The following is a 13,335-nucleotide window of genomic DNA, read 5'->3' as shown; positions in this document are numbered from 1 at the left end:
CAGGTAAATGCTGTGGGAATCAGATCGTGTGGACCCTTGGGGACGCGGCCGCTGCCTGCCCTGTGAGGGCAGGGTCCCCACACCTGCACCTGCCTCACTGGACCAGCCTCTGTCCCCGCAGGATTGCTGCGAGCACTGTTTCCCATGGCGATGTGAGTGGCTTTCTGGCAGGGTTGCAGTCATCTGTGCAGCTCTAATTAATCTTCAGCTGGGTAAGGAGACATCTGGACCAGAGGAGAATCAGGTGTCTAGCGAAACCCCTTGATACGTGCCTCCTCTGCTGGCCTCACCTATGAAGAAACACTCGCCACTGGGGGGGGGGGTGTTTGTTGTTTGCTTGGCCACATCGTGGTCCAGCAGCAAACAGCAAAAAGAGACTGGGAAGCACAGCCAGGGCATGAAGCACGGCAGCATCCTGCATCCCCTGGGGATCTCATACTCAGTGTTATCTGTTTACACACATAACACTCCCATAACCTTCACATGTATTTATCACAGACAGAAACAGGGACTTGTACATCAGTAATACTCTACCCTTGCATTTACGTTTCTTTTCAAAAGAGGAGACGTGATCAGCAACGGCGGTTGTATTCCAAAATGACCAAAAATCAAAGTTATAACAGCATCTATATCTGTGGGATACAAAAGTAGGAAAGCTGAAGCTGTGCTTCCCTAGGGTGGGGACGGCTCACCTGATGGAGAGCCCAGGACCCTGGACCTCCCTCATCTTTCATTTGTACCAACAAGTCATACAAAAATTTCAATTTAATGGAGAAGAGCAATGCTGCTGTGCAATGTGTCACTGCCTCTTCTTCTTCTTCTTTTTTAATAGCATTTGTGTGTGTCTCAGTGCTGTCCTAAACCTATTCCCCTCCCACTGCAATGACTGTGCTGATGACCGTGGGACCTCTGCACTGTAAGGAGGAAGTGAATCACTGCAATTTCCCAGGTTTCAGAGCCAGGGATTATCTCTATAAATGCACCCAGCACTGCTATATATAAGCAGGATTTGAGCAACATAAATAATTTCTTTCTTGGGTTCTTTCTTCATGAAACTGCAGGATCTCATTTGGCATCATTCATTGCCAGGCTAATGAACAATGCAAACCTGTACTTGCCGTAAAATGAAAGCTATGGCTAATGGTACCAATGAAATAAATGGCAAAAGTCTAAAAATAAATTGCTTTGAAAACTGATACAATTCAGTATGACATGATAATGCAAAAAGGTTGCTTGTCCGGGTGTTATTTGTAATTCCCTGTATGCCTGAATTCCCTCCAGCCAGCATACATTAAACACAATCCAAGGCATATGCAACAAATCATATTCAATGATGGAAACTTGGGAGAAAAGCAAAAGCTTGATCTCTCTTGATTACAACGAGCTGCAGACTTCTTTTTTTGCAGACTGCCAGTACTAAGGAGTGAAGAGCACATGAAAGGAAAACAAAAATACTCAAATCAATGTCCTTCATGTAATGATGGATATTTCTGCTCAGAAATATGAATAATTAGCTGCAGACCATTGTCACGAAATGTTGTTCAGGATATGTAAGCCCTTGTGCAAACTGTGGTGTCCGTCCCCGGAGGGGAGGTCGGCGTGGCAATCGGCGCAGTGATGCTGGCCCCAAACTGCTGCCACACACGAGCATGAGGATGTGCATTTCTTACCAGAGGCCTTCTGCATTGCAGCCCAGTTGGCCCTAAAGCTCTGCTCAGGCAGAATTGACTCAGAAAGATGTTTCTAGCTGCTGCTCCTGTGCATTTGGGGCCTTAAAGAGGCCAGGCCCCAAATTGTCACCAATAAAACCAAGCGGCAACAAGGATTTCTTGTTTTCACCCCAAATGAAAGTCAACAGCTTTCTGTCTAGAAATCATGTCAGACAGCGCTTCTGGGAAGATTGAGCTATTCTGACAAGGTATTGAAATGTATTTGATTTCAAAGGAAAGTGTTAAGACCTGAAGGGGAGCTAGCAAGATCTGTCGGTGAAGGATTCGCAGGCAGAGGTGCAAGTTAGGTACCACTCAGCTGTGACAGTCTGGCAGATGTTCCCTGCCATGCATGATTGCAATAAGCTTGGAGGTGTTTGTCTTGGAAAGGTTAGCCAAGCTCTTAAAATTCACCAGCCCTCAGACCTTTGTAGCCCGGGACATGGGACAGCTACATGGCCACCCTGCTCTGATGTGTGTCAAGTAATGCCATCAGAAGGCATTCCAGGTTGCCCGCCTGGCCTCTGTAGAGCTCATTTCTGAGGCTGTGTGGCTGCCTTCAGTGCTGCCAACTGCAATCAGATCTGGCAGGGCCCCCGGTAGGGTAGTTTCTGCTGTTTGTAAGGGGTGGTTAGGCTTTGCTCCAGGCAGTGCAGTGGCTGAAGCACACCTGCAGGGCAGGGCCAGAGCTGCGTTCACTGCCTGGCTTTACCTCTCCAGCCGCTGCTGCTGTACATTGCTATCTCACACACAATGCAGTTGTTCACAGGACAAGGCTGGCCTGTCCCACATTAGGCTCACTGCTGTGCTGTTCTGCTCTGGTCGGCAATGCTGATTAGGTAAAGGATATTTCACGTCGTAAATCTTTAAATTGACCTACTAGCTTTTGGACACTACATAGGAGATAAAAAGAAATAGATGAAAATGCACAGACATTTCGCTGCTTATAAACTGACAGAGAGTCTCTACTGCAGGGAAGTGTGCAGGATCCACAGGATATTCATAAAGATGGTGAGAAGGATGGGATTTGTGTGCGAGCAACACCCAGGTCTCCTCTAAAGTCTGGAAGTAGTGATGAGAACAACAGGTAATTAACACCTTGGGTTCCCTGCCCTTGTTCTGTGCAGGCATGCCTTTAGATGAAAAGTGTGGTGGATGAAAAGCGTTTGGACAGAGTAACAAGGGATTTTGTGTAAATTCAGTTCAGTCACCAGTTACATGTGGCACACAGAGAACAAGCTTGCTCCTGCCTGGTGATCTTGCCCAGAACACGCTGCTTTTATATAGCACTCCCCAGTGGTGCTGTGGTGGCTTTTCCCTCTAAAAGGAAAGATGTTAGAGTTTAAGTTTTCCTATGTTGCTGAATGAATACATGGAGTGCACAGAGAATACCAGAAGGAGCACATATTACAAAGTCATTCATCTGCTGGTGTGTCAAACATTACACCAAAACTTCATCTCACCTTCGCTCGTATTTTCATCAGAAATCCCAAGGTGGCATATCACAGCTCGATACCACATAGCTAGGCAAAAACCTGTTTAATGAATAACTCGAGAAGTACAAACCCCATTTTGGAGGCTCTCCAAGCTTTCTGATATGAATCCAGTCAAAAGTGAAAATGAAGGGATTATCAGCACGCAGCAGCTGATTTCCCTGACGGCTCTCCAGCCCGGCTGTTTCTGTTGGAAGCGTTCATCACCTGCACGCCAAGCAGCCAGCGAGGAGCAGCCTTTCCTGCTGACCACTTGCATTCTACTGCAGCACACATAAGCTGCTTTCAGAGCTCATGGACTGCTCAAGTTTGCTGAGCGGCTTGTCAGAGCTATTGATGGCTCCTTGTAGAAGAGCTTTGGCGAAAGGTCAGGGGCAGATGTGCTTCTTGCTCACCCCAAGCCTGACATTTGCAGCCTTGTAACCCAGAGTAACAAAGGCACAGTGAGCCTTATCCATTTAACATTCTTCAAGCCTTTTAAATTCCTTTGGGAAAGCCTGGGCTGATGCCAAGACAGCGAACACTGTTTCTGTACGATGAATACAATGATGCTGAGAGCATGTTTGTGTGCAATATAGAGCTGCACTGCAGTGTTACCCCCTCCCCAGGGATGGGCTGTTGAACAAGGACTGTGTCAGTGGACACCAGTGGGGACATTAGGAAACCCTCCTCTGAGAGGGCTTTTGTTAACCTCTGGTTGCTGACAGAGATGATTGATGTCAAAACACCTCTAATTTCAAAGCAAAGAGTTAATTCTGTGTCTTATTAGTCCCTCCAAAGAAAATGTCAGAGCAGCTCCACCTGCCTCTGGTGCTGCTTTATCTGTTACAGGACTCCCATGGGGCTTGGGGTATGCTCAGTCCTGAGCATCCTCCAGAAAAGGTGACAAAAAGCCTTCTTCTAGTGATAGGCATTTCTCAGCATGCATTAAGTCCCAAATTTCATGCCACTGTATTTCTAGAAACTACTTTTCCAGTGTAGCATGCATGTACCCATTCAGCCCTCGATGTACTAACAGTATGAAATAAGTGAAAGAGGACAAAGGCTTTTAAGCTCCACCTCATGGAAAAAAGGTTTTAAAGAGGGTATATCTAAGGCACTATATCACATGTATAGATCAAAATCACATTCTTATTAAATAACGGGATTACCTTGAATTCAGCGTCACAACCACCTGATACACTTTAAGGAAAGGATGTTCATTTTCTGAAGCCAATGAAGACAGTGAGACAAGAGATTTTACTTAAACTATATATTTTTACATAAAACAACTTTATGTTACAATAAAATCAGATAAAAATCACAAAGTTGTATAATAAGTTCATAAAGAAAAAAATCAAGTTTTTCTTTTATATATATAAAACCCAGCATTTACTGCTACTAGGAGTCTAAATGTTAACAATGACTGTCTATGGCCAATTTGAGAAAAAAAAAAAAAAAGGAGGAAAGTACTTTTTCACAGCAGACAAAATGACGAGGTAAGAGATGTTTTTACAATGATCCAACTGTAGTAAACACTTCAGTTTTCATTAAACCATATACTAAATATAACAAAACCAAAGAAAAATATACATTTAGAGCACTGCAGTGTTTTCCCACAGTTGTATATCAACAAATTGTCAGTCATTCACTAAACTTTACTTGAAACAGTAAAAACAGGGTGTATGTTTATCTTCAGTACTAAAATCTCAGAATAATCTAAATATTTTGGTATAGCAGACCACACTAAAACATTCCCAGAACTTTCAACTACAAGGGATATATTTATGTTAAAATCGATGTGCTTTGTTTGTTCTTCATGATGAGTTTTACAGAATATTATGTTCATGATCACTATTAGGCAATTAAATGAAAACATCTAAATGCTGCAAAATACTCTTTTATTGAGCATAACTCCCTTTTCACACACCCAGATTAATCAATGTACTGCAAACTTAGAAGCTTAGTTCACAAAACTTGCATTATCAGTCTTTTTTTAGCTAGTATATGGCTAAAATAATTATTGCTGACCAGTGTTAAACAAAAATACAACAGCGGATAGATTTTTCTCAAGTGCCTCTCTTTGTATGTGCCATTATTACCAGGTAACTAAATGAACAGAAAGGAAAAAGCGATCTATTTCAAAATATGCATATAAAACTTTTTGGAGGTATAGGCACCTTCATTTGAAGACTGAGTTTAGGCTGTCACTTTGAAAAAAAAAAAAAAAAAAAAAAAAAAGAGAGAGAGAAGAGCGAACACAAAACACAGCAGAAAGTCAAACTGTGAGACATCCCGAAATACCCCAAGCAAAGCCCCCCGGCCAGGACCAGCTCTGCCCTGCAGCCTGCAGGAGCAGCCTCCTTTTGGAAGCGTGTCACATTTACCATTAATCTCCTGACTGTGCGTTTCACTTTAGGTATCTTACTGTTTACCATAGAGAACATTATTTAAGACAAGCAGACTTCACAGAATGGTCAAGTTTATCTTCTAAAAATCAGTAGAAAGCACTGAGAGCTCCTCAGGACTGCGTGTGTGGCACCCCAGCCGCCTATGTGGGTCAGCCTGGACTCTCCACTGGGGCCTGCTTCTGGATTGAACACCGTGTGCCTATGTATTGCTTTGCCAGACACACAGCTGTGTGGTGAGCGTTAAGTCACGGGAAGAAGTGTGACCGTAGGGTAGCTCTGTGCCTTACAGCTACTAAACCATGCCCATCACCACAAGATGCTCCCCCAGGGCTGAACCTGACTTCCTACCTCTCTCAAGGTCCCACTGCAGAGCCCTCGTGGGACAACAACAGCTCTTCGTGTGCTTGATGGAAAGCTTCTGAGTGTAAGCCAGCGCTGTTTGATCGGTCCTGCCGGGTTCTCATGCTGCTCGGCTGTGGGTGGGTGTTCACCTCTCATTCCCCACGTCGCAACGTTTTTGATATGCTGAAGACTTTTTGATATTTTCAGGCTTCACAAGCCCAGAACTTCCCGGACAAAGCCGGAGGGGCCGATCTTTTGGCAGTCGCCATCCTACACCTAGACAGTCTGGGGCTGCGGATGGAGCACGTCCTTCACTGAAGCTCTGATAAAATGATCATCAAACTCAGCTGCTGCTTAAGCAACTTACACCTCTTCCCTTTGGACTCAGCATCTGTAATGCACTGAGATGAACGGGGCGCTTCACCTCAATGGTGATGTTCTCTTGGTTAACTCATAGGCTCAGGAAGACAACGCTGTATTCGTTAGAAGCCATTAAGCCTTTGAAGGGCTGTGTTCGGAAGAGCCTAAAGACACTCTCTGGGTCATGGCAGTGGCAGTGATGGGGACTTGTCCTCTGTTAGCTGGGGAGCAGCCAGAGGTGACCAGCAATGAATAAGGGGAGAAAGTGAACACTCGGGGAAAAAATTAAATGGTGTGACAGAAGAGTGACAAAGCACAGGGACGGTTTGTGCCTGGCTTGGAGGGGACGTAGTGCTTCGGAAGTGACGGGCTGTCACGGATAGCAGAAACCCTCCTGCTCTCTTCAGTTCATCGAGCTGCTTTAAAAAAAGTTCACACTTTGTTTCTAACTAAAAATAAAATCAGATGTTTGTATTTAAAAAAGGTATTGCCTAAATAGCATGTGTTTGCTGGGCACAGGCACACCTAGTGTAAAACCATTGAAAATAATTGTGTACTTTGAAAGGTAGGATATACGAAGTGTGAGGAGGCACTGAATTACTTACAAAAACTTAATAAAAGAGATGCCAATTAGACCCAGACAGAAAAACAATGAGAAGTATTGATTTCGCTGAAAATGCACTTTTAAGAAAAAACAAAACTAATTGTGATTTTGACTCAAATTCAGCAAAGAAAGATTCAGTCAAATAGGAAAAAAGCAAAAGGTCAAACTGTTTTATTTTGGTGTGTGAAACAAGGTTTTAACTTTTTTTTTTCATTTTGAAATAATTTATTCCAATGACTAGGCTAAGGTAATCTTCCAAAATGCTAAATAATCTATCTGATGAAGCAGATTATTCCCCTTGACAGCAATTATCTCAAGGTATTTTTCTGTCACTGAATGTTCTGAAGTTTTTAGTAGAACTGTTTAGTTTATCCCTTATTTTGGCCACAGAACTGGGAGAAAAAGAACAAAACACACCATTATTCAGCAGCTCTAACACCAGGTCAAAGGAGAACCTCACTGGAAAACACAGAAGGCAGACAGACACTCTCTAACCGAGTGTCCAAAGAGGTCAGCACGGATGTTTGCTCCCCGAGCCACCAGCCTGTGGGTGCCACCAGGGCAGGACACAGCCGGCGGGCAGCGGTGCGGCGGTGGTGCTGGTACTCGGCGTGCCACGCACAAGGCCTTTGCCAACAACGACCGTGCAGCTGAGGTAGGAGATATCCTGCCAAGAACCACTCGGAGGGAGAAACCTGTGTCTGGAAGGTGAATCCAGGGTTGCTCAAGGTGAGATTCAGCCTTGCATAAAGAGACCTCCACTTAAGCTTAATGGACATAGAGCTAACCTTCCTTCATCAGCAATGGCATGGGGAAATCTGGGTTTGCACAGCGCTGCAGTAATGAATAGAAACAAGCTCTGTACTGGGTAGGGGAGATGAGCATCTGTTGGCAGCATCTGAGGCCATTTCAGAGACATTTGTGGGTTGGGCGAACTCCTCCTGCACCGCCATACCTGTGCCTGCAGAATGCTGCCAGGGGAAAGGAGGCAATTTGATGTCAGGACAAGTCCCAGGGAGCTGCCTGGGGCTCACAGTTTGGCATGAAGAGGTTACTGCCAGACCTTCACAGAGCTTCTAGGAAGAAATGGTGTTTTATACCCCCGTTTCCCACACAGTGGGATCAATGGGCTTCCAGCAGTGGGGCAGGGGCTGGAGAGACGAGCTGCAGCTGGCAGATGCCCGGCCAGTGTGCTTTTGTATTTTGAAGAGGAAAAATAGAATGTAAGAGAGGGAAAGGTTAAAAATATGGAGTTTATGAGGGGTTTTAAAGGGGTTATACATAGAAGCTCTCAACTTCCTGCAGTTGGGGAGGAAAAAGAGAGAAAGCGGATGATTATAGCAAGACTTTGGGTGCTTGGAGGATGGAAACATGCTTGGAGTTTCCCACAGCATACAGCCATGTAGAGGTATTCCTGACAGCTCGACATCACAGCAAGAGCAGATACAGAGAGCATACATTTGGGGTCAGACTAGGAGAGGCAGCACAGGGATTCCTGGAAGGACATCTCTTATCGCTCCTCTGGAGAGCATGAAGCAGCCAAAAATAATTACCTATGTCACAGCTACGCACTGGGTTAACATGCTGGTATTAAACCTAATCTATTAGATTGATGCAATCCCATAGAAACACTTTTCCTGCAATTTAAGAGTGGCTTAACACATTCCTAATGAACAGAATCTGTGATAGACCTGACTAAAGCTGGAAAAAAAATAATGAATCTGGATTAACCCCAATAAAATAACTTGTTCTCAGACTCTTTTGCACCCCTCTAACCAGAATGACATTTAAAAAAATGTATTAAAACCAGAGCAAAAACCGTAAGATCACTCAACGGCAAAAAGGAAGCAGAAGATGGAGCAGGGTCCTCCGTGTGAAAGTGATGAGCACTGTGACGGGAAGCCCCAACCACCTGTACTGCTTGCAGCTCTTCACAGGGCTGTCTCCTGGCTCCCAGCCGCTGCAGGCACTGGCTGCACAAGGGAGCAGGGGAGGAGAGGAGAAGCTGGATGAGCTGCCTGTTACATGACTGAGTCTGTCTGACTTGCTATCAAATAAGACTAAAAACGGAGATTGCTTGCTCACAACCACACACAGTTTCTGACGTCATTTTCGGTTTTGAGAAGTCTGATCTAACCCCGCATTATGCAACTGTTGAATATTCCACGCTGGCAAAGTCTAATTTTCACACGCCTACATGCTATGTACCTGATTTTTATTTTTATTTTTAAATATCAACAGCCTACAGCATTTTTTTTAAGAGACTTAAATGGTCATACTGGTTGTAAAAGGTCCTAGCTTCACATCTGTTGTTTAAAAGGATTAAAAGCAAAAATACAAAAAACTCCAGTCTAAACAACAGGCAATGTGGTAACACAACAGTAACAGATGAAATGAAAACTCAAGGGACAATTGGAAACCAAATCTATCTCCAGCACGTGGGTTATATGCCCATGTGCAAAAATTATTCAATGCATGTCTCATGTATAACCCACCTGTCTTTTAAAGGTCACTTTTATAATAGAGATGTGCTGAGAATTAAAAACAAACAAACAAACAAAAAAAAAAAACAACTAAGAACAATATGCAAACAGCACGGCATGGCGACTTCATATGAGCCACTGCTGGAAAGCACTAACCAGGTGCTTAACCAAGCTTTCACCTGATAGAAATAAATAATAACATCCCCTAATCAGAAGTTCTTTCCTGAATGAATTCAGATGCTGTATGAACAGAATCTCAAACCAGGATACAGAGAAAGAAAAGAGAGAAGCTGAGGCAGTCCTAGGGATAAAAGCAAAACTTGGGCTGAATTCTCTTCCCTGGTCCTCTGTACATCAGCTGGTGATGCAGAGAGCATCCTTCTTGCTGGAACCTGATGTACGACCTTGCATTACTCAAAATGTATTTAGAGCTGCTGAATAATCAGTGAGAGACTACAACCCTTTCTGCCTTTGGGGTTGTTTGTTGTTTTTTTTGACAGTCTAACTTTGTGACTAACACCCACCCCCTATTCCCTGAGGGGAGAATGCAGAAATCATAGGAAAGAAAGACTTTGGGTTTCATGCAGTCATTACCTGCAAGTCTCCTGGGCAGGAAGCTGTTTCTGAATAACACCCTTCCTACCAACTTTGTGACGCTTTTCACATCAATGTCTCCTGATCTACCACTGTGGAAACTGAACAGCAGTGATCGAGGTGCACAGAGGTGCATGTGCCCTGCATACAAAGCAGCAGTACGACTCCTTCCAAAATAAATATCTGGTCCCAAGACACAGGTGTGCATTTTTCAGATACACACAGTGACTGAACTATACAGGTTCAAAACTGAGGGCCAAAGAGAGATGCTATCTTGCTAAGCAAGGGAAGCTGTCCTTTCCTACTGGTTAAGATGCTTGCCTTGAAGTAAGAGCTGGAATTCATTTCTACACTGTCAACTTTGCATGGACCCAGGCAAGCACATGCTACCTGAATTGAAGGATACATGAAACCCTCCGGATTTTTTCTGCGAATCAGGCCTGATTGACATGGTCCCTAAAGATACTGGTATGTGTGTGAAGTGATTTACTTGACTGCAGCTCATCACAGGCACATTTTACCAGGTTGATTTACAAACTGCAGGAGCTCCATCTAATCTTCTCTCCGCTCCGCCAAGGAATAAAAGTGTATGTTGCTAGGAGCGCTGATAGTCCGGACAAGAAAAAGACTTGTTTTCTGTTTCTATGGTTGCAACAGCCCTTAAGAAAGATATAAATTTCCCTGCAACAACTAACTGCATATTCATTTTAAGGTAGATCTAGTTCCAGATTCCTGAGACAGAACCCTCTACCTGTTCCCAACCCCACAAAGCCGGAGCAGCAATATAGAAAGTTTCTAATCTCAACAGAATTCAGTGAGCAGCACGATTGGTTTGGAAAACATATAAACAAACAAACAAAAAACAAAAACTCAAAATAACCCACAGCAAATTTTCAGCCTCTATGTACAAAAACAATGCAAACAGGTGGAACATTCTAGTTATATTTTGTAAAACACATGTTTGAGATCAACAAAACATCAAACATCCAGACGCTAGATTACAAAAATCTATTGCCATCTAGTTGTCAACCCCAAGTTTAGACAGTCCTTGTCGGAAATCGTGTAATTCATCTATTTTCCCGTCTAGTACATCTAAAAAATTCTTTAATTCAGTTTTAAGGTTGGTCTGCCTATGTTTGCTCTCTTCAACTTCTGTCCTTAGTGTTCTGACTTTCTCTTCAAGATCTTTGTTCTTATTCTCAGCATCCTTAAAGACAAAAAAGACAGTAAGATGAATCATAGAGAAGAATGATGAGCAGCATTTAACAGAGTAAAGCAACAAATGGCACCAGATCAGAAAAGTTTGCTTCAACTTCTGCAAACTGATTAACACAAGCACCTCTGAAGCAACTGACAAGTGCTAGTCAGATTAAAGGGAAAAAAAGCCCACGCAGGAAAGGACACATTAAGTGGAAAAGATGCTTTGCATCAGATTTTGTCATTTGGTTGATATCTTAAAATTCAGCTGGATTTAAATCACACACTGTGCATATATTTCTGTCATTGCTACACTTGGAGAATTAGACACTGTGCCAGCAATTACATACAGAATTATCTATGGCGGTTTAGCCTTCAAAGACAAGCTTTAGAAAACACTGCCCAAGGAATAATATTGCTTTATTCAGTATTTTGGGATTTAGTGGTACTTTTTTGAAGTTCTGCATCGCCTCTTTGCGAGCGCTCAGGCATGCTGTGGGGCAGCCCGGTAACACTTCCCTTGCTGCATTTTGCTCCTGCTCTTGAGCTGTCCTGCCTGTTCTCCGTTTCATGAGTGTAGGCACATGCCTACTCTCCCCAAAAGCCAGAGGCATCATACTTTACCACGCTGAAGCAAACCTTCTGCAGCACACCAGCCACCCTTCAGCAGCCTTCTGACTGACTTTACATCACTTGGATTATTAGAGCGGTGGCATGATTGATTGGATGTGATTTCGTTCATGAGCCTGCTTATATGTGCCCTCCTTCCATGTATTAATTTATTGCACTTAAGCAAGCCCTGATTAACAAGCATAGGCCATGGCAAGCCCTGCGCCCTGCTGGGTGCGACCACCTCCAGCAGAGCAGCACTGATGGGACGGAGCCATGCAGCAAGCAAACGCGGCCTCCCAGGAACTTTGTCCCTGGTGGTACACAGCTATGCTCATCTATGCTTCTTTCCTAAAAGCCTTCCCTGGTGCCACCAGGACGATTAGCTGCAGGTCTTGGTGTGCTGCTCAGCACAGGCAGCTGCTGGCAGCTTTGCCAGCGTGGATCAGTGGAAATATGGGATGGGGAATAGCCTGGAATTGTCAGGAGAGAGATGTAACATGAACCTGGGTGAACCAATCTGTGCAAACAGCAAGGCAAAGAAAGAGAGTTATTTATTTATTCCTTTGCTGGGAAAGGCGTGGTGAATTTTGCAAGGAATTAGTATTTTTTGGTTTTGCAAAATGGAGCTCTTTGCCTTCAAATCTTGAAGTCTGAACAGAGAAAAACATGTAGCTATAAGGAAGAAAATAGATGAATCAAGTATATGATAATTAATTTCATTGCTAAACTGTACCTGTAATTGTTGAGATACAGATTCACATTCTGACATTAGCTGTGGTATAATTTCACCCTGCTTTCGGAGCTCTTCCAGTTCCTTTGAAAACATGAAAGAAAAATAATTAATGCAAGCTTCAATTTAAAACATAATGAAAATTTGAGAATATGAAAGGACTTTGCATATTTTACTGTACTCTGCACAGTATTTGGATGTAAAATAATCAAAATAGCATGTCTGCATTCAAAAACACATGCTAATTTTCTGCTAGAATACATTTTTTGCTGTATTTTTGACTTTGTTCTTCTACAACAGACAATGTAATCCAATATCTAGCATGAATGCCATTAATTATATTAATGAAATCTTAACCTAAAACACATATCCATGCAAAAGATACATTCAATAGGAGGGAAATCTGAAGTGCTGTAATGCTACAAGCAATTTATAGATGGTAGCAAAGAGCAAATTAGACATGAATTTTCAATGATATGTGGCAGCAAAAAAGACCAGTGAAATTATGAGCTGCATGTAGAGAGGCATCATTACAGAGCACAGCTGTGATGGGCTCTTCACTGTCGCACAGAACTGAGCAACACCTCCCCAAATTTGTGTCCTATTTGGGCATTGCTATCAAAATGGAGAGAACTAGCTGAAAGGGGTTCATGAAAAGAGCAACGTGACTTGAGAGGAGACTGTGTCTCTGGTGGAGTGCTGACTATGTTAACACCACAAATGAACACCACCGAAGTGGGTAGCAGGGAAAGACTAAGAAAGCCTGTGTATTTTGCAGGATTGTCAGAGTGAAAAGCACATTTGCAGGCTCAAGAGAAACT

The 13,335-nt window shown here is 43.4% G+C and overlaps 1 protein-coding gene across 1 annotated transcript in view; it reads right to left on the bottom strand.

The window, feature by feature from the left end:
- Positions 1–4,439: 4,439 nt before the first annotated feature.
- HOMER2 (homer scaffold protein 2) overlaps positions 4,440–13,335 on the bottom strand; it is a 60,371-nt gene continuing 51,475 nt past the window's right edge. The window contains exons 8-9 of the mRNA XM_084532112.1: positions 12,518–12,598; positions 4,440–11,182 (exon numbers count right to left, since the gene is read on the bottom strand). Of these exons, the coding sequence (XP_084388238.1) occupies positions 10,994–11,182; positions 12,518–12,598 (270 nt within the window). The 3' untranslated portion in view covers positions 4,440–10,993. The remainder of the gene's footprint in view (positions 11,183–12,517; positions 12,599–13,335) is intronic.

The sequence above is a fragment of the Aythya ferina genome (genome assembly GCF_964211825.1).
Source record: "Aythya ferina genome assembly, chromosome: 11".
Taxonomy (NCBI): Eukaryota; Metazoa; Chordata; class Aves; order Anseriformes; family Anatidae; genus Aythya; species Aythya ferina.
Note: the sequence above shows the minus strand (reverse complement) of the source record. Positions and strands in the feature narration are given on the sequence as shown.